The following is a 24,981-nucleotide window of genomic DNA, read 5'->3' as shown; positions in this document are numbered from 1 at the left end:
ATAAAGTATTAAATATAGATAAAAATAACTAATTGCATAGTTTGCATTTATTTTGTGAGACGAATTCTTTGAGCCTAGTTAATTTATGATTGGACACTAATTACTATAGTTACAAAATATACATATAACATTTGAGTCGATAATTACGGCACTAAACGGAAAGGCGATGCCACATTTTTTTTTAGGGGAACTTGCACATGGTTGACACAATCTGAAAAGAAAAAGAAATAAAAAAGAATCCCTACATAGCCCAAGGCCACCAGGCCCAAGAGCCCAGCAGTCGATCGGATTCCCAGCGCCAAGGCTCCGCATGCTCTGTTTCTTGCCTTTTACGGACGCCGAGCCGCCGAGGCCGAGCTCGCCGACTCGGGTCCGGGCCGGGTCCCGTGCAGAACGTGGGGAAAGCAACGACGCAAGACCAGCGCTTGCCTTTTTTACATCTCCGATCTCCGCTGTAAACTCAACTGAGATCAGAGCGGGGGGTAAGGCAACCGCGGCATCAAGCAGGCCGCAGCAGCACCCCCAAGGCAAGAGCAAGAACGCTACCAGTAGTCTGCGCACACCAACATCCTCGATCCGACTCGATCGGCCACATCTTGATCGAGTTCTTGCCTTCTTGATGCGCATGGAGAGGTTCGCCGCCATGGTCATCGGCCACCGAGCAGCCTCTGTTCCTGCTCCGGCACCGGCGGCCAAGGGGAAGAATGGGAAGGGGAAGGTGGTGGAGGACGCGGCGTACCTGAGCATTCAGCTGGAGGAGATCGTCGTCGTCAAGAACGACGACGTCGCCAGCCTCGGCGCCGCCCGCGGCCGCAGCACGCTGACCAGCGGCGCCTCCACCTCCATGAGGCAGCGCGTCGCGGCCGCGGCCGCGGCCGCGGCGGCTCCGCCCTCAGGAATGTCGGCGGCTGCGGCGGCGCGAGGCGCGTTGACGACGACTGACGACAGCGGGCTGGATCGTTGGCTCGGATGAGCTTCGGTCTAGGGTTTTTGCTTGATCTCAATCTTGCTCTAGTTCTTGGAGGAGACTCGCGCGGGGTTCGTTCTTGTGGCCGTTAAAGATGAAGAATCGAGATGGTCTTTTAGCAGTTTCTCCAATTGACAAATTTGGGTTTCTGCGGTTTGGATCGATGCATCAGTTTTTTTTTGTTTTTTTTTTCACGCGTGTGTTGATTCTAATCGATTTCTGGCTACTGGATCATCGTGTTGTTGCAACTGGATCATAGCAGAGATCATCGCAGATCGCAGAACCAGCCATGTTGCCATTTTTAACTCGAGACACCTTACCTTAGCGAGAAACCAATCAAGCGCTAGATGGCCAATTAGCCATGGTAGGTTTCGCACCGAAACTATGGCAACAAATCCACTTGGTTTGGATACTTCACTTCATTTAGAAATTGCCAAATCGGCGCCCCATACCAAAATTTCCAGCCATTTTTCAAGTGCTTTATTGCATCATCAGGAGCCGAACATATAGATTACAATGATGTGTTTGGACTTTGGACCACTGCAGCACGTACGGTGATTGTCGAAGTAGTGTACATTCGTGTTGTTGAGTTGTTGCTGCACATGCTCTTTCCTCTAGCTACTCTCCTCCCTTAGCAAGAACACATACGTCTGACATAAATCCTTTAATCTAACTATCTCAGCTTTTGATATGGCTACGCTATCAACAAAATTAGAAACACGTCAATTTCTTTGTGCTCAGCTGGTTGTTAACCATGCGGCCCCACCTCTCAGTGACTGCCCGGTCCATAGCAGAGCGAGGCCAAAGCGTGCACGTCAGTCCCCCACAGTGAGTCCTCCGAGTCAGCTACCCACCCCACCCCCAACTCGATTCGTGACGAGATCTCTCTCCTCCAAATTCCTCGCTCGATTCGTCGCGGTCGAAAAAAACCCACAGCCCCCTCCCCACCGCCGACCCCCTCGCCTCCTGTCGGAATCGGAATCCATCCCGATGGCGCAAGGCACCGCGCCCTCCGCAGCTGGGGCCGCCGGCGGCGGCGGCGGCTGCCCCTCGGCGCCCGCCGTCTCCACGACCCCTCCGGGCACGCCCCGGGCCTCCGCGGCAGCAGCCGCGCCGCAGCCTCCGCCGCCCTCCTCCTTCGCGACCGGATTCTACTACGCCGTCGAGCTCTACTTCGACCCGGCGCTGGAGAACCAGGTGCTCAAGGCGTGGAACGCGCTGGCGCGGCGGCAGCTCGGCAGCCGCCTCATCGACGCCGCCGCCCGCCCGCACCTCCCGCTGCTCCACCTCCCCGCCGCCGCGCTCCCGCCGCCTGGCACCGGCGCCGCGGGCGGGGACCCGCTCCTCCGCCTCGCGCCCTCGCTCCGCGCGCTCGCGTCGCGACTCGACCCGCTCCCGCTCGCGCTCTCCTCGCTCGCCGCGCTCCCGGCCTCCGCATCCTCGTCCTCGCACGACAACGTCCTCTTCCTCGCGCCCACTCCGTCCGCTGCCCTGCTCGGACTCCATGCGCAGCTCTGCGAGCTGCTACGGAAGGACGCTGGCGTCGAGGTCCCCGACGCCTTCCGGCCCGACCACTGGCTACCGCGGTGCGCCGTCGCCGTTGACGTGCCCCGTGGCCGCATGGCCGAGGCCTTCTGCGTGCTCCGAGAGCTCAAGCTGCTACCCGTCTCTGGGTACGGGATGGACATCGCGCTCGTCGAGGTCGGGGCCACCGTTAGGGAGCTCGTGTCCTACCCGCTTGGTGGCAGCGGCAGCGCTGGAGCCGACTGAGAGGTGAGATACTCTTCGACTGGATCTTGATCTCACTTCTCAGTGCCAAATCCTTTGATCTACTTACATTGAGTGCTCTGTTTAGCTTGATACTGATTCTTTGCCGATTTAGCAATTCACATGGTAGTATGCAATCAACTCGGAGCTTGATGAGATTGCTTGACGGCACCAGTGGCGAAGCTAGAGCTATTTAGAGGGTGGTGCATTTCTCTTGTAGATGTAAAAATATAAGCAACAACCATGGTGAAAATTTAATTTTAGTAGTGATTTTTTAAATTCTTGTGGGTGCATTTGCACCCACAAGCTATAACATAGCTTCGCCACTGGACGGCACTATAATTAGAGTGGACTAATCAGGAGTAAAAGAATCCTTAGTTAAGCAGCCTGCTACTTGTTCCTTTTATCTTAGCAATGGTAACAAAATCTACTCCTAAATGCTTTACAAGAAGCATTCCTTAACTCCTGCATTACATTTGTAGCTTGCAACGAAGGAGTAACAAATGATATTTACTGAATTGCACAAATGTATATCACTTACTGTCACCACTTTGCTCTAACAGATACAGTGCCTAACTACATTGGTTTTATGATATTACAAGGACATACGGTATGTTTATAGTGCTAGTTTGTCGTAAGGAAAGGGGAAAAAATAGATACCTTCTTCCTTCTAAATATCTCAGGTTCACAAACATTGAGTCTCTACACTGATGGTTTCGATAATGTTGGCACAGGCACACAGCACTCCACTAGGGTAAGATGTAATTCCAGGTGCATGTGTAGTGTCCCAAATATTTCAATTCTTCCAAACAAAAATGTCGATAATTCTGTCCAAGCAATCTGTTAGTAAATATTTAATTCCATGCGATAAACTAAAAAAATGGCAGTGAAGTAATTTGTAACGCTAGTCAAGTGGGCTGATCAAATTCAAACTCCTGAACATAGACATCTATTCTTGATTAAAGAAAAATGTGAACTCGAGACCATTGAAGTACCATCCAAGTGTGCAGTGAGCCCCCTATACCAAGACGATCTTCTTAGGCCTTGTTTAGTTCCAAAGTTTTTTGGGAAATGGGCACTGTAGCACTTTCGTTTGTATCTAACAAATATTGTCCAATCATAGATTAACTAGACTCAAAAGATTCGTCTCGCAAATTACAGGTAAACTATGTAATTAGTTATTATATATATATATATTTAATATTTTCATGCATGTGTCGTAAGATTCGATGTGATGGGGAATGTGAAAAGTTTTGCAAAATTTTCTCGGAAGGAAACAAGGCCTTATTGTCTGATTTTCTGCCATCTGCCTACCACCCATGGAAAGTTTACACCTAAAGGAACTTTGCTTTTTTCATTCCTAGGGAAATTGAGCTGGTCACTGCTCTCTGAAACCGTGATCGACATTCTGGTAAGGGATAATTTTGTTTATGCCCTTAAGAGGCACCTATTTTTCAATGTATGTGCCTATTATTTTCATGTCTCTTGTTAAAATCTTCTGTTAAGGTCCATTTTGTCTTGGTCACTACTGTTCATCTGAATTTTTAGAAAAGACTGACATATCAATGCTATCTTCCATCTCATGTTGCCACAGTGCCCACCTCCACCTCCCACTGTTTCCAAGGCCAATCCATGTTTTAGCTTACCATACCTTATGCCACTGCTCACGTCCATTTTCATCCCACGGATCCAAGCAGTTGTCTGCTAGTTAGTAGCAGCAGGAGTGTAATATCATCGCTGATGCAGGTTGGCTGTGACATGATATGTGGAGTTGTTGGCATCTTTCTATGCAGCAGCGGTCGCTACTAAAATTGGGGCAGGGGTAGCTGGATCCAAGATTGCATAACATTTCTGCAGTATCGAAGATTGGTTCTGTTTAATTGTTTATCATGGCTCTTTTGCAAATGAGGAGAATGAGAACCACTACAAATCAATCACAGCCTCACCCTGTCACACACAGACTTTGACTGTGATTTTGTCGGCACTGCTGGAGTTGGGAGAATTTTGGCCATGTCCATGGGATCTTAACACAGGGCAGTTGGGACTTGAGATGAGGGAAGGGTGGCATTGGTGGATTCTGATAGTACTGATGCAATGGCTGAGCCCTGGAGCTGCAGTGGAGTGGAGTAAAAGGGTTATGTCGAGAATGGCATCTGTGGGAGGGAGGGATTTTTTCTTAACATATCAATAACAAATGGATGAAAAAATAGTAAAAGTATTAGAAACAATTGCAAAATTGTAATGCCGAGCATTGGGTGTTTCCTGTGAGCATATTCCTTCTAATAATCCAGTCAAGCTAAACTGTTTAATGGATTGTCTATGAAAAAAAAAAAGCAAAGGGGAAGCAAGTTGCAATTCCATACCTTGAGGTTATGTGGTTTTTCAGTGATTATTGAGCTACAAAATTGGACCAAGCATATTTGTAGTAACTCTTGGCCTAGTTGACCTCAACATCAAAAGGAGTCAAAACAGTGACTGAGAAAGCGAGCATAGTCCTAATCCTAATAACTAATGTGTCACTTGATTCCCTTAGGTTTATAATATAACTACAATCTCGTCTATCAAGAAACAAATTTGAATTGTCAGTAACACCCTAAATCCAAATTTCTAAGCACAAAAAATTGTAGCATTCTGCCACCAAACAAAGTATATCGTGTGTCGTGGCTTTAATCTTGTGTCTTCACAGAGGTTAGACGTTGGCGAAACAAACAAACTAACATTGGCGTGCCGTCCTTGTAGATATGATGTGGCTGTTTGCTTTGAGTAAAAGTTATCTAGTAATTGATAATATGTAATGCATTGTGAAAGACAGTATGATCATTCAAGCAAATTATGTACTCCCTTTCTTTTTTTGCTTGTTGTCCTAGAATGTGCATTTGAACTTTGAAACTAAACATGGAAGGATTTGGATTTGTCAGATGGAGGCAAGGGGTGCATGGGTCAATTACGTATCCAGCAAGATCATTTCATGTCATTTTTCCTTGTAGTGTTTAAAACAACTAATGAATTTACAACACTAATTTTCCAGTGGTGAAAACATGAGATGGACTTTTCTGTTGATATTCTATTTTCATATTACATTTAACAGTACATATTTAATGTTCTCACCACTGCAAACAGTAAAGTTTCTGTGTTTGATCAGCCAGGACACTTCCAAGCAATATTCTATCATGCAGTTCTATCGAAGTGATCCTCCGGGTTAATCTAATGGATGGCTATCTTTCAGGTCCTGTTGTATTTTGTACCATATCTAGATCATGGATGGACAATCATACTTAACAAGGACATCATAGTCGCACAATTTGCCTTCTTCCGAGGAGCTACATTTGGAAGAAGGCTGGACCATGCTGTATCCTAACACATACAGTATTTTGTTTAGTCATTTCTTTAATCTTTTGGTTGATATTGTATTTGATGTCCTCCCCCTCCATTGTAGACTCTTCACATAGTATCACTTGTCCTCGAGTTTACTGTAATGAGAATTATCAGTTGTGTTCTTGTGCCCTGAAAACCAGTTGTGCTGTCTTCATTCGCTCAACTGATTTGTTCACATGACTCATCCATGTCTTGATGCCTTCTTTTGTAGCCATTTTTGGAAGTAGGCTGCAATGCAGGAGTTCGTCCTTACCTCCTTGGCAGGCGACTCAATTCTGTATATTTTCTGGTAGTTTCCGGTATGGTGTGCCAACTCGGGTGGCCTGATGATCGCTGTTTGCTCTTCCTGCAGATTTTTCATTGTGACAGTCCATCGCGAATCACTCATTCCTTTTAATTTGTGATGACGTTGAGTGATTATCGCTGAGAGCCAGTGTTTTAGACTGGTGTAAGCTGGGCTGGGCATAAAACATACTGCTTTTGTCCAGGGATTTCAGGATCTGTAAAGATCACGAAAATGAGCATTGTTGGAGCTGAAGATGGAACAGCCCCCTGATAACTGGGCAAAAGGTCATTGGTGGTGGCGCATAGTGAGCGTCGATCATCCAAGAAAAGGTCAGCACCACACAGCGTTCCGCACCTTAGGCTGTCCTCCAATAGCATATGCATTTGGAAACCCAAACCGAAAATAGATTTCCAACGCAATACCTATAACCTCCAATAGAGTAATCATACAGAAAACCCATTTTAGGTATCAGGGTTATGTATCAGGGGAGGCATAACCTAAATTAAATTTAGGTATCCTCTCTTCTCGAGACCCATTTGCAGAGAGTGTTGTCTTTTAGGTCTTGTTGTTAGAGAAGACTAAAAATAGGTATGGAACCTTTTAGCTGTAGCGCTACCCAAAGGACAAATGGGTCTTGTATTTTGGGTGACGATTGTTGGAGATAGTCTTACGCCGCAGGTTCTTGCCATATTTCAGGTTCACATTCTGAATTGGTAAAGCTGGTTTCAGTCTTGGTTCCGTTATTAAAACACGAGCGGTCAGTCTTGGTTCCATTATTAAAACACGAGCGAAAGACACCTGTTAAGCAACATTACAATCCCAACTTAAGCGGGAGCATTTGAACGAACCATTTCCAAGGATTTGGACCAAAATCGCCATCCAATAATTCGAACCTATATTTCCAAGGGTTTTGACCAAAATCGCCCATCCAAACAGACACCGCGGTCGGTAGCTTGGAGCTTCTCGTTGTAAAGAATGGTTCATGGCGATGGCTACGATGCGTCGGCGCCGACGCCGACGCCGTCGGCCCATCGCTTGACGACCTGCAGCAGGATCTCGTTCCACGTGTCGATGGGCCCGGGCAGGCACCAGTGCACACAGTCGTTGGGCATCCGATCCCTCGCCCCCTCGGCGAACGGGAACGCCCGGGTGTACAGGCCTGGGTGCCCGTCCGGGCGCATCGCCGCCAGCCGCGTCACCTGCAGCGCCTCCACCGCAAGGCCCGCCCCGCGCGCCCTCGCGTCCGCGCCCGCCGCCGCGGCCTCCTCCGCCCCGGCGCGCAGCATCTCCAGGTCCATGTACTCCATCTCCCGCTCCCCGCGCGCGTACGGCTCAGTGCGCACGCACGCGGTCGGGCTGTCCCACTCCCCCTCAAAGTGCGCCGGCGAGAACGTCGTCACCACAGCCAGCCGGGGACGGGCGGTCGCGGAGGAGGAAGAGGAGGAGGAGGACGTGGCGGCGGCGACGCGGGTTATGACCTCGCGGAGCGCGTTGCGGACGGCGAGGCGGAACACGCCGAAGAAGCCCGTCTCCGTGCGGTTGCGCTCCGGGCAGCGGTGGCAGCCGATGACGGCGCCACGGTCGTAGAACATGGCCGAGTTCAGGTACCACTGCCCCGCCGACAGCACCACCACGTCGAATCCCGGGACCGCCGCCGCCCACCGCTCGTCGGGCTGGTCGAAGTAGATCCGGTTGTGGTCCAGCCCTCCCGCCGCGGCCGGCGACTTGGGCCTCTCCGTGCCCTTCACCAGGAACGGTGACCAGAACACCGACACCGTGGCGTTGTGCGACGGGAACGCCCAGCGCCGGAACTTGCGGAGCTCGTCGCCGTCGCCGTCGCCGTCGCCGCCGCCGGCGCCGCGCACCAGCTGCGCCGGGAACGCGGAGGTGAGCAGGCACACCAGGGACTCGCACTGGTTCCGCGCGAGCGAGTCGCCCACGAAGGCCACGTGGCGACCGCGCACCGCGCGCAGGAACTCGGCGGGGTCGAACGGCGGCAGCGCGCACCCGCGCGGGCGCCACCGCCAGTAGATGTACCCCGTGTCCGGCCGCCCGTGCGCCTCGCAGTTCTGGCCGGCCTTGATGGTCTCGCCGCAGCTCGACCCGTTGTACCGAGGGCCTTCCGCGGTCCGCACCCACTCCCCGTCCGAGTAATCGCACCGCGCTGCCGGAGCCTCCGCCTGCTGCGGCGGCGATGGGGAGGAGGGAGCGCCGGTGGTGGGAGGAGGGGGGAGAGGGGGAGGAAGAGAGAGGAGGTAGTGGAGTAGGGCGAGGGGAACGAGGGCGTAGAGCGCGAAGGCGATGGTCCGCTTGGTGAGGACGGAGGAGGAGCTCAAGTGGTGGCAAGGACAAGTACTGGAGGCACCCATGGAGGGATCCAGTTTACCAGAGCAAGTCCAGGCGCCAATGGGAATGGGAGGACAAGAAGCGGAGTGTGGAGTCGCCTCGCCTGTAGGCTGACGGTGGTTGAAATGGGAGGACAAGAAGTGGAGTCGCCTCGGCTGTTTGGCTATAAACTATTCTTAAAAATTACAGTCAAATTGTAAAATTAGTTAATTAGTTTCACCCAAAATCTAAAAACTTTTTAAGATTTTCCATTACATCAAAACTTACAACACATGTATGGAGTATTAAATATAGATAAAAAAATAACTAATTGTACAGTTTTTCTGTAATTTGCGATGCGAATCTTTTAAGCCTAGTTAGTCCATAGTTTGGTAATACTTGTCAAATACAAACTAAAGTTTTATAATGTTCAAATTCAAAAAGTTTTTAAATCTAAATAAGGTCTCGTAAACCCCAAGATTTTGGGGTCTCCTACTCTCTTAAGCTGAGGATCTAAGCAAGTCACGTTGCGCATTTGGTACTTGAGCAAGTCACGTTGGACATTTGGTACTCAGTTCTCATAAAAATTCAGTTTCTCTGAAAATAGGTATCAATAGATTTCTTTTAAAAATCGGTATCGAGAAAATTTAATTTTGATATTTTTTTGTTTGATTTTGGTATTTACTGAAAAATACCGAATTAATTGTATGAACATATAATAACATGTTCAAAAACTATTTATGATATAATTTAGAGATTATTTCATAAAGAATAGTAGTGCCAAATACATGCATATACAAGTCCACAAGATTATATGAGTAGAGTACCACATATACAAAACATAATAGACAAAAATAGTGCTACTAATAATATAACTACACTCAAACTCAGCACATTTCGGTAAGTTCGGTAAATAGGGAAAAGTCTACATAACCCTCTAAACTATTTCGGGTGGAATATTTAATTCCCCAAACTATAAAAACCGGTTATTCTACCCTTTAAACTTTTAAAACCGGTCAAATAACCCCTAGAGTGGTTTTAGAGGTGGTTTTGTCTTTTTCTTTTTTAGTTATTTCTGCCAAATCTTTGAAAAAATATAATAAATCACAGAAAAATCATAAAATAAAAGGTTCAATTTTGTTGGACTTCTGATGAGTAGATCTACACAATGAATATATAATATGGTATACTTTAGTACATCATTTTTTAGTTTTAAATTTGTTTTTCTATAATTAATAAGAATAATTCATATATGTAGTTCGTTTGGTTCAATTGCGGTGAAATTTTTATGGTGAGCTTCATTATTGTATGCTTGAACTATGGTAAAAGTTTTGTACCCATTGGATCACGTATAACTTAGTTATAGATTTATTTAGCTTTATTCTTGTTAAATCTATGATTTATCTATAACTAAGTTATACGTGATCCATTGAGTATGAAATTTTTAACATAGTTCAAGCATACAATAATGAGCCCGCTATAAAAAATTTACCACAATTGGACCATAGAAACTACATATATGAATTATTCTTATTAATTATAGAAAACATAGATTTAAAGCTACAGCAAAAACTTTGTACTAAAGTATACCATATTATATATTCTTGTGTAGATCTACTTAACAAAATTTTCATTTTATGATTTTATGATTTATTGTGATTTTTCAAAGACTCAGCGGAAATAAATAAAAAAGACAAAGACAAAACCACCCTCCAAAACAACTTTAGGGGTTATTTGACCGGTTTTGAAAGTTTAGGGGGTAGAATATCCGGTTTTATAGTTTGGGATGAAGTATTCCACTCAGATAGTTTGGGGGGTTATGTAGATTTTTTCCCGGTAAATTTGGTTCCCCGAGGTATACTATTGAATTTACCTCAGTAATTTCGGTTGCGGAAAATTAGAAACCGAATAAGATAAAAAAAATCGGTTTTAGTACTTTCGGTTTGGTTCTCAATATTTTCGGTTGGGTTCTAGTTTCTCAGTTTTGTGTGCCCGGTGATAAGCAAGTGGGCATATCTTTTGTTACGAGTACTTGTACTTCCTAGTGGAAGTGCAAGGTTTGCCTTAAACCAAACTTTGCTATCTATAATATTGTTTGTATCGGCGACATAAAGTCACCCTAATTAGGTTTATTATGAAAATATTTTCATGTTATAATCAATTTGATTTAACAATATTCTTTTGAGATATTGCTAGTTAAGGGAGACATCCTGTAGTTAATATCCTATTAGACTTTACATTTCTAATTGGAGAAAATATGCCGAGATTTTCACTCTTCTTCCACGCATGGGTCCTATAAAATTGGCCTTGTTTAGTTCGCGGACTACTGTAGCACTTTTGTTTATATTTGATAATTATTGTTCAATCATGGACTAACTAAGTTTAAAAAAATTTATCTCATAAATTACAGGCAAACTATGCAATTACTTTTTTTTATCCATATTTAATGCTCAATGCATGCGTTGAAAAATTCGATGTGGGCCTTATTTAGTTCACACTAAAAACCAAAAACTTTTCAAAATTTCTCGTCATATCGTATCTTACGTCATATGTATGGAGTATTAAATATAGATAAAAATAAAAACTAATTGCACAGTTTACCTGTAGATCGTGGGACGAATCTTTTAAGCTTAGTTACTTCATGGACAATGTTTGTCAAATAAAAATAAAATGCTCAGTGTTAAAATTTAAAAACTTTTTGACTCTAAACAAGGCCTTAGCTAGCTCACCAGAGCTCTAGCACATCTTTTAACTTGTAAAATTCCTTCCGTTTCCTTCAAGTTAAAAGATGAATGCTCCATGCATGCGACGGGCACGAGGAGCCATGTGCCGCGTGCCGGGCCGGGTGCCGGGTGCTGGGCAGCCGCTGCTAGGTGAGTAGGTGATCCCTTCCCGTTCTCTCGCACCGACGCACCGTTTGACTTTTCACCGATCCCTACAGAGGAGCAAACAGGAAAGGACGGGGGCAGCTCGCTGCGATCCGCACCTGACGCCCCAGGTCCAGGTCCAGGCTCGTTTCGGGACTGGGAGCCGGAGCGAGTGACGGGCACGTCGCCACGCCCCGCGTGGGTTCCGGTAATCACGGTGTCATCGTACTGACAATCTCGTGGACCGTAACATGCAGTATTATTTTCTTTAGGCCTTGTTTAGTTCGCAAAATTTTTCAAGATTTCTCGTCAAATCGAATCTTGCGGCACATGCATGAAGCATTAAATATACATGAAAACAAAAACTATTTGCACAGTTCATCTGTAAACCGCGAGATGAATCTTTTGGGCCTAATTACTCTATAATTGGACAATATTTGTCAAATAAAAACGAAAGTGCTACAGTGCCGTTTTTCACATGTTTTTGCGAACTGAACAAGGCCTTATATACCGGCCTGTTTAGGCCCTGTTTAGTTTCCCACCAAAATTTTTTTCATCCATCCCATCGAATCTTTGGACACATGCATGTAACATTAAATTTAGATAAAAAAATAAACTAATTACACAGTTTAGTTGAGAATCGCGAGACGAATCTTTTAAGCCTAGTTACTCTATGATTAGCCTTAAGTGCTACAGTAACCCACATATGCTAATGACAGATTAATTATGCTTAATAGATTTATCTTGAAGTTTCCTGACGAGTTATGTAATTTGTTTTTTTATTAGTTCCTAAAAAACCCTCCCGACATCCTTCCGACACATTCGATGTGACACCCAAAAAATTTTCATTGCCAATCTAAACAGGCCCTTAGATTGGGAATGAAAATTTTTTAGGTGTCACATCGGATGTGTCGGAAGGATGTCGGAAGGGGTTTTTAGAAACTAATAAAAAAACAAATTACATAGCTCGTCAGGAAACTGCAAGACAAATTTATTAAGCATAACTAATCTGTCATTAGCATATGTGGGTTACTGTAGCACTTAAGGCTAATCATGAAGTAACTAGGCTTAAAAGATTCGTCTCGCGATTCTCAACTAAACTGTGTAATTAGTTTAATTTTTTATCTATATTTAATGTTCCATGCATGTGTCCAAAGATTCGATGGGATGGATGAAAATTTTTTGGGTGGGGAACTAAACAGGGCAAGTTAAATACGGAGTACAGTATATATAGGATTCGATTCTCAGTAATTCCTAGTAGCAGTACTAGGAGCAACGCTACAAGCGCAGGGGAAACATCAATACGAGACGATCCAACAACATTTGTTACAACAACACTATCTCATCAACTCCTCTCACCGATGCCGTTTCACCAGGAATCGCTCTAAAGAATTTTTAAGGTAAACATTCTAGTTCGAACAGTCTATACTAATTTCAACCAAACTCCAAAATCCAGACTGGCCTCTCAGTCTCCTCCCGTGGTGGTGGTGTCTTTCATCTTTCACGGCGACGTGGACGACGACGAGGCGTCGGCGCCGGCGTCGACCCCGTCGTCCGACCACCGCTTGACGACCTGCAGCAGGATCTCGTTCCACGTGTCCATGGGCCCCGGCAGGCACCAGTGCACGCAGTCGTTGGGCACCCGCTCCCTCGCGCCGCCGGCGAACGGGTACGGGTGCATGTACGCGCCCGGGTGCCCGTCCGCGCGCAGCCCGGCCATCCGCGTCACCTGCAGCGCCTCCACCGTCACCCCGGCCCCGCGCGCCCGCGCGCCGGCCGCCGCCGCCGCAACCTCCTCCGCCTCCGCGCGGAGCATCTCGCCGTCCATGTACTCCATCGCCCGCTCCCCGGGCGCGTACGGCTCCGTGCGCGCGCACGCCGTGGGGCTGTCCCAGTCCCCCTCGAAGTGCGCGGGCGAGAAGGTCGTCACCACGGCCAGCTTCGGCCCCCGCTGCTGCGCCCTGGCGCCGCGGAGGACGACCTCGCGGAGCGCGCCGCGGACGGCGAGGCGGAACGCGCCGAAGAAGCCCGTCTCCGTGCGGTTGGGCTCCGGGCAGTGGTGGCACCCGACCACCTCGCCGCGGTCGTAGAAGAGCGCCGAGTGCAGGAACCAGTGCCCCGCGGAGAGAACCACCACGTCGATGCCGGGGACCTCCGCCGCCCACCGCTCGTTCGGCTGGTCCAGGTACAGCCGGTTGTGGTCAGGCCCTTTCCCCACCGCTGCGCCCTTGGCCTTCTCCGTGCCGTTCACCAGGAACGGAGACCAGAACACGGACACCGTGGCGTTGTGCGACGGGAACGCCCAGCGCCGGAACTTGCGGAGCTCGTCGCCGTCGCCGTCCCCGTCCCCACCGCCGGCGCCGCGCACCAGCTGGGCCGGGAACGCGGAGCTGAGCAGGCAGACGAGGGACTCGCACTGGTTCCGCGCCAGCGAGTCGCCCACGAAGGCGACGTGGCGGCCGCGGACGAGGCGCAGGAACTCGGCCGGGTCGAACGGCGGGAGCGCGCACCCGCGCGGCCGCCACCGCCAGCGGAGGTACCCCGTGTCGGGCCGCCCGTGCGCCTCGCAGTTCTGGGCGGCCTTGATCGTCTCGCCGCAGCTCGTGCCGTTGTACAGCGGGCCCGCCTCGCTCCGCTCCCACGCCCCATCCGAGTAGTCGCACCTTGGCGCCGGGATCTTTCTTGCTGCTCCGCCGGCGGCGCCCGCAGCGGCAGCGACTTTGGGCCCCCGCGGCGGTGACGGCGAGGAGGTGGTCGGGGCTGGAGAGGGAGGGAAGGAGAGGAGGTAGTGGAGGAGGGCGAGCGGGACCAGGGCGTATAGCGCGAACGTGATGATCCGCCTGGAGAGGAGGGATCGCTGGAAGGGGGAGCTGGAATGGTGGCGAGGAGTGGAGGCGCCCATGGGAGGCACGGGATCGAGGACCGATCCAGCCGAGGGCGCTGTTCAGACAGTCAAGGATGCGGTGTGCCGGTGCGGGTTTTGGGGAAAGAAAAACGAGTGGTTGAAGTTTCAACGGACAGGCTGCTAAAAAAAAAGTTTCAACGGGGAGCTCGTTCGCTCGTGAGCCGTATTTTTTCTAGTATTTTTTCTACCGCTAATAGTATTTTTTCTTATGATAAATCAACAAATAATATTTTTTAGTCATAGTTTTTAGACACAGACGGGGATCTATGGGCATTGGCCAAACAGATCTGTTTTTTTTACAACAACAGATTTGAAGTTCTTTTTATTTTCTTCTCTTTTCTTTTTGAGAACAACAGATTTGAAGTTGGGTACTCATTTCTTTTCCTAAAAAAGGAAAGTACTTGTTTGCACATTATCAAGCTATATTAGTTTGAGAATGCATTTCCTCCCGGAGAAAGAACTTTTAAAAGGAATAATTAAACCTTCATTGAGGTTGAATCATGTGATTTTTCTTATATGATTATTAGTTTTATAGTTGACAGGATTTTTGGCGGACTCAGTCCTTCGAGATGGGTATGCGATGACAGGGTTATATGATAATCTTTTGAGAGGTAGAAGTGCCGTGGAGAAACCAATGGCTTGAAAAAAGTTTATTTGTTTATATATTAAATATAGTACATAAATGAGGTTTTAAACTAGAGCCCATTGTTATAAGCCATATTTTTTCTATCAACCAACATTATTTTTCTGTCACGATAAATCAGCGAACAATATTTTTAGCCATAGCTTTTTAAAAAAGCGAATAGGCTCTAAGAGTATGTTTAGCAAGTTGAAACGTTCCGGATTCTAAACTGGAACCATAGAATCATTTCCAAATGGTGAAAATTAGAGACATGAATCAACTAGGGGCTGGTTTCGCCAGATTAAATTTCACTTTTTGATCTCCCTTCTCTAATAAATTAGAATCAAGGCTATCAACCAAAAGGTTTCACAAAGTGATTCCGATTCTTCACCTGAAACATCTCAAAGTAGAATCAACATTCGAAACGTTTAAACAAGAAGAATTTGGAGCCATGCCAAACGCACCTATTGTATTCTTACGTGCATGTTCGATATATATTCACCCTGTTGCTAAAAGTTGTGGGTTTACAACTGCACAATAAAAGAAAATTCTTCTACGTATAGTTTTATATTTAACTGTGCTATATACAAGGGTTTAATGGATGACCAGATTAGTAACAGAGCAAAGGGTAAACAAAGGGGAAAAAAAAGGGACAAACAAAAAGAATCGATTGATGAAGTAGAGCGTCGTGGCCCCGCACTATCGGCTGCACGTTCTTCCGCCCGCCCGGCCACTGCTTTGTGCAAAATCCATCGACCGGCTTGCACGTTCCTCCGCCCGGCCGACCGCTGATTGCCGGGCCGGCGCACCGTGCCACCGACAGATGCACCGCAAACGCTGTTGCGGGTGTAAGGGTGTTGGACTGCTTCTTCTTTTTTTTTTTTTTTTTTTTAGAAACGGGTGCTGAACTGGGCCAAACTTGGGCACGCAAAAACGGACGTGACGTCAGTGGCCCGCATAACAGAACACCCCCGGCTCCGGCGGCTTCTTCGGTCCTTCCAACAGCTCCAGCCTCTAGGGCCCACCACGCGAGCACTCTTTTCCCTCGAGCAAATTTCGAAACCCTTGCCTGGCTCGCTTTCGCCAGCGGCCAGCCCACGCGACCCGGGCCCACTTGCCATCGATAGTTCGTTACGCCTCTTTTCATCAGTTCTCCGCTCCAGCGTCCTCCCCTTCCCACAAACCACACCTGAGCCGCACCCACGCTCACCGCTATCTCCTCCGAATCCTCCGGCCGCCGGCGAGCCCCCTCCTCCTCCTCCACGACCTGCGCTTCCCCGGTAAGCCGCCTCGGAGCCCCTCTCCACCTTCATCTCCCGTGTTTTTTTTTTTGGTTTGAACCCGTGCATCCTCGCGTCACCCACGAATCTGCTCCCACTGCACAGCGCCGTGCGCCCACACATCGCGCGAGATGCAATCTGCCGCCAGGCTCCTCGCTGCGGCCGCGCCGCGAAGCCCGCGGCCTCTCCTGCTGCGCGGCCTCTGCTCCGCCTCGCCCGCTGGACAGCCGGATCCGCGGCCCTATCCGGTCCCGGAACTCGACCCCGACCCACAGCTCGTCGGCGCGCTCTGCCGTGTGCTCAGCGACTTCCGCGGGCCGCGGCACGACCTCCGCGCCGCGCTCGACGGATTCGCGCCGCGCCTCACCCCCGCGGCGGCGGCCGACGTCCTGCGCCGCTGCCGCAACCTCCCCGTGCCCTCGCTCCGGTTCTTCCTCTTCGCCGCCGCGCTGCCGGGCTTCACCCATCTTCCGGAGTCGCTCCTCATCCTCGCCGGCTCGCTCGCGGGGGCGCGGCTCTTCCCGCTTCTGCGCTCCCTGCTCTCCGATCTCCCGCGACCCGCGCTCTCGCGGGACCTGTTCCCGCTGCTGTTCCGCGCGTACGCCCGCGCCGGCCTCCCCGACGACGCCATCCGAGCTTTCTCCTCCATGGAGAGGTTCGGGTTCCTGCCGACGGTCGCTGATCTCCACTCCCTGCTCTTCACGTTATCGCATAATGGCCTGGTAGAGCATGCCGAGGCATTCTTTAGGGAGTCGCCAATTCAGTTTGATGTTTCGGCCAAAACCTATACCATCCTGATCTCTGGGTGGGCTGTTGTTGCAAAGCCAGAGAAGGCTCAGAAGCTGTTTGACGAAATGATTGAGAGAGGGGTCCAGCCTGATGTGCCTGCCTATAATGCGTTGATTGACGCCTTGTGTCGAGGAGGGGATGTTGCACTTGCACAGGAGCAGCTAAAAGATATGCAACGCAGCCGTGGGCTTGCCCCTGATGCTGCTACTTATGGCCCATTCCTTCGTTCTGCATGTGCGTCAAAAGATGCTCGTGCTGCTCTTCGAGTGCTAGATAGGATGCGTGCACGCAGCCTTACACCAAATGTATTCACGTATAATGCTGTCATTCGGTTACTGTGTGAGTTGGGAGAGGTTGATGAGGCTTATAATATCCTCAATGAGATGGCAACCTATGGGGAGAAGCCTGATGTCTGGAGCTACAACACTCTGCTTAATACACATTGTAAGCTGAAAGAGGTGAACAAAGCGTTACGGCTTATTTCAAGGATGGATGAAGGCTTGTGTTTGCCTAATCGGCACTCTTACAACATGATACTGAAAATGTTGATTGCTATAGGAAGGGTTGACAGGGCAATTGAGGTTTGGGATGGTATGGAAAAACGTGGTTTCCACCCAGGAGCAGCTACTTACGCTGTTATGATCCATGGGCTATCTTGCAAGAAGGGTAGAGCAGAGGAGGCCTGCAGTTACTTTTTGAGGATGGTAGATGACGGTATCCCTCCTTACCAGGCTACTTGTCAGGTGCTGAGGGATAGGTTGCTCAGGCTTGGTTTGCGAGATGATCTTGAGATGCTCACTGATAGGATGCGCCGGAGCACGTCCTGCACAATACAAGATTTGGCAAGTATCATGTGCAATAAGAGGGCAGAGGAAACTAGAAATCTGAAATGTGACCATGAATTCTCTGGCCTTGATCTTGCTGAGAGCCAGTGGAGGGAGAAATGGAAAATTGGAGACACCTCGTAGAGGGAGGTTTAATGTATATAAGAATCTCTGTGATCCCATTGATGAATGGCACTACTAACTTTGCTCTGCAATTTCTTGCTGGGTATTTTTCTAGTGTATAATTACATTATTTTTCCTTTGCAATGTTTTGGTATTTGCTATGCACTTGCCTGTTAAGAATGTTGAATGGTTCCATCATTACAACTATTTGTTTTCCCTTTAACAAGTTTTATATAGTGTTCACTTTGTAACTTTACAGTAGTCTTACAAATTATGACCAGAATTGGATTTCATTATTTCCAGTCCTTTTACATTTGTTGGTATGAAAATTGAAAACCAAGGAGCTATCCTGATGCTATTTAGAGTTTATTTTGATTTGTATGCAAGTCTGCTGTGGTATACTGCTCTTTATGTTTGTTCACTCATTTTCTGAATCTGGTCTTGTAGGCTAACATGGATTCAGAGCCGTCATCACAGAACCCAACAGATATGACTGCATTTGTAAGTTCTGATTCTTTACGTGGTTATGCATCATAAGATCTGTTGGCATGCATTATTTATAGGTAAAAATTTTACTGTTTTCTGGCACAATAGTGGGATGGAACATAAAACTCTGGGTCTCTTAAACAAAGTCTAAACACTGCTTCTGATATCATGTGGCAGTGTAGTTTGAACCATTTAGATAAGAAAATGAAGTACAACATTGAATTATTAATAAAGCCATAAAATAGGTTTAAGATATTAACATTCAACTTTATTTTTTTGGTTTTGTACTACCAAAAAGTGTTTTTCTTTTGGATGAGTCTATAATTGCTGATTGTTAGCTTTCCATTTCAGGTCCAGAACCTCCTTGGACAGATGGTGAGTGCCTTTGGATATGGTTTCATTCGCATCTCCTTCACATAATTTACCACCATCTCCCACTCACTTGAACACTGACTGTTGCAGCAAACAAGGTTCGAGTCCATGTCGGAGAACATTGTGTCAAGGAATATCCTTATCTGCTTTTATTTTATTATCTTTATTCTGTTTGTCTTGTAAAAGAAAATGTGAAAAATAGAGCGCTGAGACTATAGTTTATACTAGTGCAGTCATTATTGTTTTGATGTTTTCTAATATAGTAATATCTGATGCCATGCTTCTGTAGTGCCAATATGCATTTTGGATGCTGATATATGTAACAAATCATTGCCCATGGAAATATTTCTTTTGGGTGTGTTTGTCCAAGCTTATAACATTCTATAACCGAAATTAAACAAATCAGCTATACATACACTCAAAATACACCATTATCCATACAATATTGGTTTTTCCTTTTTGTCTCCTGGCCTTGATAACTATTTTATTGGTGTTTCCTTTTTTTTCCTGCTCTTCTGTTTTATATTAAATTTTTATAGCCCCGTACTTATTGTTTTCTTGGAGCATACACATGCTCGATACAAAATAACGGCAACGATGATCATATTTTGGTTACAGTTTTTCTTAGTATATCTTTTCCGGCCTATAAAAGAATAAAGCAGAAGTCTGAGACATGCAAAAGAATATTTCTTGTCTGTTTTGCCAAGCTATACACAGAATCAAAACTTTCCATTAGAATCGAAGGAAAATACCACTTTTGCTGTTATAATTGTATCATCAATGTTTATTAAACTGCACGATAACCATTGTTCAGTTACACTCAGTAAGTTCAAAAGGAACTCAAATATGGTTAAATTGAAGCTTTTATTAAGGTGTCTTTAATATATTCTTGTATAATCTTGAGTCCGGTAGTGCACTGAGATTCCACGATCACTATCACAGTATGACCAATCACACCATTTTACTTTTTGATAATTCGAAGCACATATTTGTGAAATTTACATAGGAATGGCAGAAGTCATTGAAAGTCTGTTTGACATTAGCTATATATATACACTTGTGTGCCACAATCTTCTTTTTTCTTTAACTACATTGCACTAGATGAAATGGGAACCAAGATCGACGAACTCGAGCAGAGCATCAACAATCTCAAAGCTGAGATGGGCACTGAGATGCCGGCCAAGAAGCCTGATGAGCCAAAGCCTGCTGACTCCGCGTAACTTGGGTGTAACCCAGAGATTGTTGAGTAAAGATTTGGTGATGGTGTGACAAATTTCAGCATTCTGTGTATCTTCTGAGGATCATCTGTTGCATGAGTCCTGTCAACTATGTAGACACTAGCCCATCATGTGAATGATGAATCCATAGTTCAGGCTCTCCAGAGTTCAGACATCAACGCATGTTCCTAGTTAGTTTTTCTGTCATCTTTCGGCAAGTATTTTTGACTGTTATAAGATGTGTGGCATCTATTCCATTTAAAGTAATTGTCTTGTGTAGAGCAGGTTTGCTGCTAGATGATACCAATGCATAATCCTTGTGTTACTGCAGTCTGTTGCTTCTTGATTGCTGATAACTCATGGCGTCTGTTGACTGTTTTGTCCAAATGATATCTATTGTGCCCTATAATATTTGATCTAATATATTACTCGTATGAGCTTATGTCAGCTGTGCCGTTTTCGGACAGAATCTCCCTGTGGTTGTCGGTTGTGGTGGACTACTGATACTTTGGATATCAGATGAAGATCCTCGAGGCTCTAGCTGTGGAGTGGGGGGAGTAGGGTACCATGACAAAAAGGCAAGCCTCTCGGGGCTTCTCCAACACGGTGACTTTAGTAGTAGCCCTAGAATCCATGTGTCCACGTAAGATCGGATGCCCTGTTGTACACAAACTGAAGATCTGATGCCCTGTTGTACACAAAGTAGGAGCTACATATGTTTAGGCCGTTCCCAACGCTCCACCTCCACCTGTAGTATGTCCTGGCCTCCACATACGCGTGCAGCGGCCACATCACCTTGAGTGTTAGCCTCTCAGACGGCCAGTAGTGCTTACAGAAGACACTACTGCACGCGGCCACATCATCTTGAGTGTTAGCCTCGCAGAGTAGTGCTTACAGAAGACAACCGTTTGATCTGACAAAAAGTTAGAGCCACCATTTCAACGCGCGTTGTGAGCTTGTTGCTCAAAAAAAGAACTATGCGTCCCAGCATAAAGTTGCATTGTGTGCCCGCATAATAGCACTGCACTTGTCCTTGCAACGTGTACGACCGCGTTGTGGCAATTGATGCCCTGCTAGTACTTTTTCTACATGAACCTTCCTTTTCGGTGAGACCACTAGCTAGCGTTTGCTTGCGTTGCTGCTGCCCTTAGGGAGAGAAAATATATGCTTAAAGACTGTAAGCGGGCTGGATGATGAGGTGAGAGGAGAGAGAAACGAGCTGCAAGTTTACAAATGGTTTATATAGAAAAAAAGAAACTTTATGAGAGAAACAAGTATGTCATAAACTCATAGATGAACCAACTACTAGATGAGTGGACAGAAAAATAGGTTGTAAATATATACAACCAGCAATGAGATATTATTAGCCTTGCTCATAGGGAGAGAGAAGGTGGTTCTTGTAAGAAAAGAAGAGAGAAAATAAGTGACACATGATGAAAGAAAAAAAGGTGTTGTGAACTGCACAAGTAATGATATTTTATATTGTGTGATACTAGTCTCAATATTTCCTAATCTATGTAGACCACTTTATGTCATTATGTGTAGTGAATCCACTAGCAGTGTTAGCCTGTTTGGATAGACTAAACTGTTTTGAATGCCAAATAGAAGGTCTAAATATTAATCAATCATGGTCTAACGAAAACTAATGGTGGCTAACTGATGAGTAAAACCTATTGGAAAAAAATATTAATCTATGTTTAGCCTATTATCCAACAATGAACCAAACTTTAGTCTAGTGATCTAAACAGGCTTTTAGAGCAATTCCAAGAGCTTGGTTAAAATTAGTAGCCAAATTTCATTGTTTAGCAATTTTGTAAAGTAGAAAACTTCTTAAAAAAAAGAGGTTCACAACAGCCTTGCTATTTTACAAAATCATATAGCTTGTGTGGCTATATATGGCCAGTGAAAAACAAGGAATAGTCAGCATTCTATTTTACAAAACTAAATAGCACATTTGTTGGAGTCTACTTTTTAATATGCCAATTCTAAAATAGCCTCTACAACAAGAATAACCAAGTTGTTGAAGTTGCTCTTAGCCTGCATTACTTGTGCCCTGATGATTCTGTTGTGGAATACAACAGTTCCACCATACCAAGTGCCTAAATGATAAAATCCGTACCAAGTGCCTAAATGATAAAACCAAATGAAGAAGCACGTAGGAGGAGCCAGCAATTGAAGGCCCTTCTAGCCCTGTGCAACTTTTTACACAATCAAATGAATGAAGTGTTGACAAGGTAGGGACTTAAATGGCTCGTTGGATACGAGTGGAGGTTAGGCCTTGTACTTGAAATGCTGTAGATAAGGTCAGCAACATAGAAGGAAATAAGAGTTCATTTGGTATGGTTCCTCCCAAAGCATGCCACGAGAAGCCACTTTTTGCAGCTTTGCTCATCCAAATACTGCTCTATCTCTTTTACTATTCATTAGATGATGACTTCTGAAAAAAAAAAGTGTTTGGTCGGCTTCAGCTTCTTCAACTGTTGCTGGAGCCAAAGCCAGAGCCATACTAAATATACCCTAAAGGATAGTGCTCCTTTCCACAGCTATAAAAGTTGATCCTTATTGCTAGAAGATTTTTTTTTTCATATTTGAGTCAAATTTTCATAATTATAAAAATAGAACATGAAACACTCCAGCACAGAGGCAGCATTGGCCACAATCATCCCTTTAATCTATACTTATCTATAAAGAGCCAAAATTTTAGTTTACCTAGATTTCTGTCTGCCACCCGTGCCAGCCACGACTCCGCCTCAAGACCGATATCCATAGTGTCAACACGAAACAAAGTCTTGAATTGCGGCAACCATCGCTGCCGACTAATCGGACCCAATCCTCTCACGAGGGCGAGTGCAACCATCTATTTTCGTTGCGCGTTGGCCCATCAATGAAACGACCTAGATTTTTTCACAAAGGAGAAAATCCACAGATTCGAATTATAATGTGATAATTCAGAAATTGAGCCATCACATTATCATATATCAGCTGTTATCATAGTCATACATCGTGAAAAACAAGATTACAACACATTTACTTTACAAATCTTGATTAACAAGCCTATTACATCGTTTTTCTAGCGGAAACACACACAGATTTTTATCAGAGTCGATGTAGCGCGTCAGCGGTGAAGGCTCCTCCTTCACGAGCAATCATCAGAGTCGGCGTAGTTTATCAGCGGGCGTAGCCTTCATCTCCGAACCAAACTTGAGCGCAGGAACGAGACCACCTAATCCTTCTATTCTCCGTAGTTATCGTCGTAGACCACGTTCAAAACCTGCTAAACAATTTTCAGTACGATTTGTACTGGCCACTGGCTCCCACCCTATGCTTTTGCGTAAGCTTTGTGATAAGTGGAATGCAAAGGGTAGATCAAGAGCCCTATATATGGTTGTAGTTTTCCTATGCAAGTTCATCAATATTTTATAATAATTCATCAAGTTTTATTCCATCTCATCCACACATCCATCCATCCAACCCATCACACACATCTCACCACACTCTCACTCTCTTGTCGGCAAGTACGACTCCCGCTCGTGCCTTGCCTCAACGGCCAACGCCGGATCCAACACAAACCCAGGGGAAGGTAGAAAGGACTCCTCTCACTAGTCAAGCGAAGCGGAACATAGGAAAGGTCCATAGCCGAAAAGAGGGCATATGTATCGATCGATCAACCAAACTCTCTAGAGGTTTACACTAACCACAAGATCACCATCATCAACGATCCGGCTCGTCTAGGCTGATACCGGGCTGCCTTCCAACCAAATACGATGCCACCCTACCACTTAGGACTGGGGCCACACCGGAGTACCACCGGCATGCTGAGACTGTGAGGCGTAGTACCGGGCCCCAAAGGTCACTGCGCTGTCTTAGGAGGGTGCGGGTCCTCATGCCCGTACCTCCCTACACTATCCGCTATCAACCTAGTAGTAGTGGCACCGCACTAGCTGGTCGTACATCCGTCCCGCACCATAATAAGGCGAGTGCTTCCTACGAACCGGTTCTCAGAACCTGACAGTCCTTAGGGTAACCGAACAGGACATCTTCACGAGGGGCCAACTGATGCCCCGCTCGACGGGACATCCGGCTACCCCGTGCTAAACAGCACCTCCTATCCCGATGCTTCGTCCCACGAAGACACTCCACTCCGGGACCTCTCCCTGTCACATGTACCCGCCACAGGTATCTCTCGTGGAGAACGCCCAGGTAGCGTCCTCCAGCAAGACTTGATCCAAGACTCGTCGTAGATCCTGCTCGGTCGACTCGACCCTCACCACACACCCAAGACACACGCCAAGATCTCCCCAAGTCCATTATCATCTCATTATCCGGTTATTGGCACCGCGTGCCTTATCCACTCACATCCAATCCTCCACAATGCATCACATCACAGATATAAGGCGTAGTAGAAGCAGTAGCAAGTAGTATGCAAGCATCTAACCTGACAGCGGGTGTGCGAGGGTGATAGGTTGCAACAAGGCAATGGCTCACAAGCATTTCTACCATGCAACCTATCTCAGTTCATTTGCGTAAAATTAAAGCACTAGCATCTATATTATTGCATGTCTAATAGGATTCTACGAGGTTGGGTGGGACGTGGCACCTGTTGAATGACATTTCCAAGATCCTCAGTGCACTTGCAGTTGTACTCATCCACGGTCTTTCTTCCATTCACATGTCCTTCCTTCAACAGGTCGTGACCCGATCAACGCTAACCCCGAAGCAACTACCTCGTAAGTGACAAACAAGGCGAAACAATCAGACCGCTAGACCTAGAAGGAC

The 24,981-nt window shown here is 46.6% G+C and overlaps 4 protein-coding genes across 7 annotated transcripts; 2 read left to right on the top strand and 2 right to left on the bottom strand.

Annotated features, from left to right (window-relative positions):
- LOC8065385 (uncharacterized protein KIAA1522) lies at nt 1,337-6,389 on the top strand. 3 transcript variants are annotated; one of them, XR_002450291.1, is made up of 3 exons: nt 1,337-2,740; nt 4,099-4,145; nt 5,961-6,293. XR_002450291.1 is itself a non-coding variant. In XM_002462256.2 (2 exons), exon 1 carries the CDS (start codon nt 1,658-1,660, stop codon nt 2,735-2,737), a length of 1,080 nt encoding a protein of 359 aa, XP_002462301.2. In that variant the 5' UTR covers nt 1,653-1,657; the 3' UTR covers nt 2,738-2,740; nt 5,961-6,389. The 3 variants fall into 3 exon arrangements, 1 of the variants encoding a protein (XP_002462301.2); XR_002450292.1 differs by having other exon boundaries at nt 5,877-6,293; XM_002462256.2 differs by lacking the exon at nt 4,099-4,145 and having other exon boundaries at nt 1,653-2,740; nt 5,961-6,389.
- LOC8065384 (protein ALTERED XYLOGLUCAN 4) lies at nt 7,131-9,008 on the bottom strand. The gene has a single exon (XM_002460108.2). The coding sequence runs from the start codon at nt 8,762-8,764 to the stop codon at nt 7,388-7,390; it is 1,377 nt and encodes a 458-aa protein (XP_002460153.1). The 5' UTR covers nt 8,765-9,008; the 3' UTR covers nt 7,131-7,387.
- Nucleotides 12,796-14,980, bottom strand: LOC8056186 (protein ALTERED XYLOGLUCAN 4). Its single transcript, XM_002460107.2, has one exon. It carries the CDS (start codon nt 14,487-14,489, stop codon nt 13,089-13,091), a length of 1,401 nt encoding a protein of 466 aa, XP_002460152.1. The 5' UTR covers nt 14,490-14,980; the 3' UTR covers nt 12,796-13,088.
- Nucleotides 16,401-20,614, top strand: LOC8056184 (pentatricopeptide repeat-containing protein At1g52640, mitochondrial). Of its 2 annotated transcripts, XM_002462254.2 has the most exons (5): nt 16,431-17,641; nt 18,578-18,631; nt 18,968-18,991; nt 19,079-19,121; nt 20,087-20,614. In XM_002462254.2, the coding sequence occupies exons 1-5, from the start codon at nt 16,526-16,528 to the stop codon at nt 20,206-20,208; spliced, it is 1,359 nt and encodes a 452-aa protein (XP_002462299.2). In that variant the 5' UTR covers nt 16,431-16,525; the 3' UTR covers nt 20,209-20,614. The 2 variants fall into 2 exon arrangements, 1 of the variants encoding a protein (XP_002462299.2); XR_002450239.1 differs by lacking the exons at nt 18,968-18,991; nt 19,079-19,121; nt 20,087-20,614 and having other exon boundaries at nt 16,401-18,233; nt 18,578-18,633.

Source organism: Sorghum bicolor, chromosome 2 (assembly GCF_000003195.3).
Source record: "Sorghum bicolor cultivar BTx623 chromosome 2, Sorghum_bicolor_NCBIv3, whole genome shotgun sequence".
NCBI lineage: Eukaryota > Viridiplantae > Streptophyta > Magnoliopsida > Poales > Poaceae > Sorghum > Sorghum bicolor.
This window is presented reverse-complemented; position numbering and strand designations above follow the sequence as displayed.

Bases quoted from the DNA above. Each gene is read 5' to 3' on its own strand.
- LOC8056184 (XM_002462254.2), top strand. From the start codon at position 16,526: ATGCAATCTGCCGCCAGGCTCCTCGCTGCGGCCGCGCCGCGAAGCCCG. The intron at 17,642-18,577 runs GTGAACAAAGCG...CTGGTCTTGTAG, and splicing joins CACATTGTAAGCTGAAAGAG to GCTAACATGGATTCAGAGCC. The intron at 19,122-20,086 runs ATATCCTTATCT...ACTACATTGCAC, and splicing joins GGAGAACATTGTGTCAAGGA to TAGATGAAATGGGAACCAAG.
- LOC8056186 (XM_002460107.2), bottom strand. From the start codon at position 14,489: ATGGGCGCCTCCACTCCTCGCCACCATTCCAGCTCCCCCTTCCAGCGA.
- LOC8065385 (XM_002462256.2), top strand. From the start codon at position 1,658: ATGGCTACGCTATCAACAAAATTAGAAACACGTCAATTTCTTTGTGCT.
- LOC8065384 (XM_002460108.2), bottom strand. From the start codon at position 8,764: ATGGGTGCCTCCAGTACTTGTCCTTGCCACCACTTGAGCTCCTCCTCC.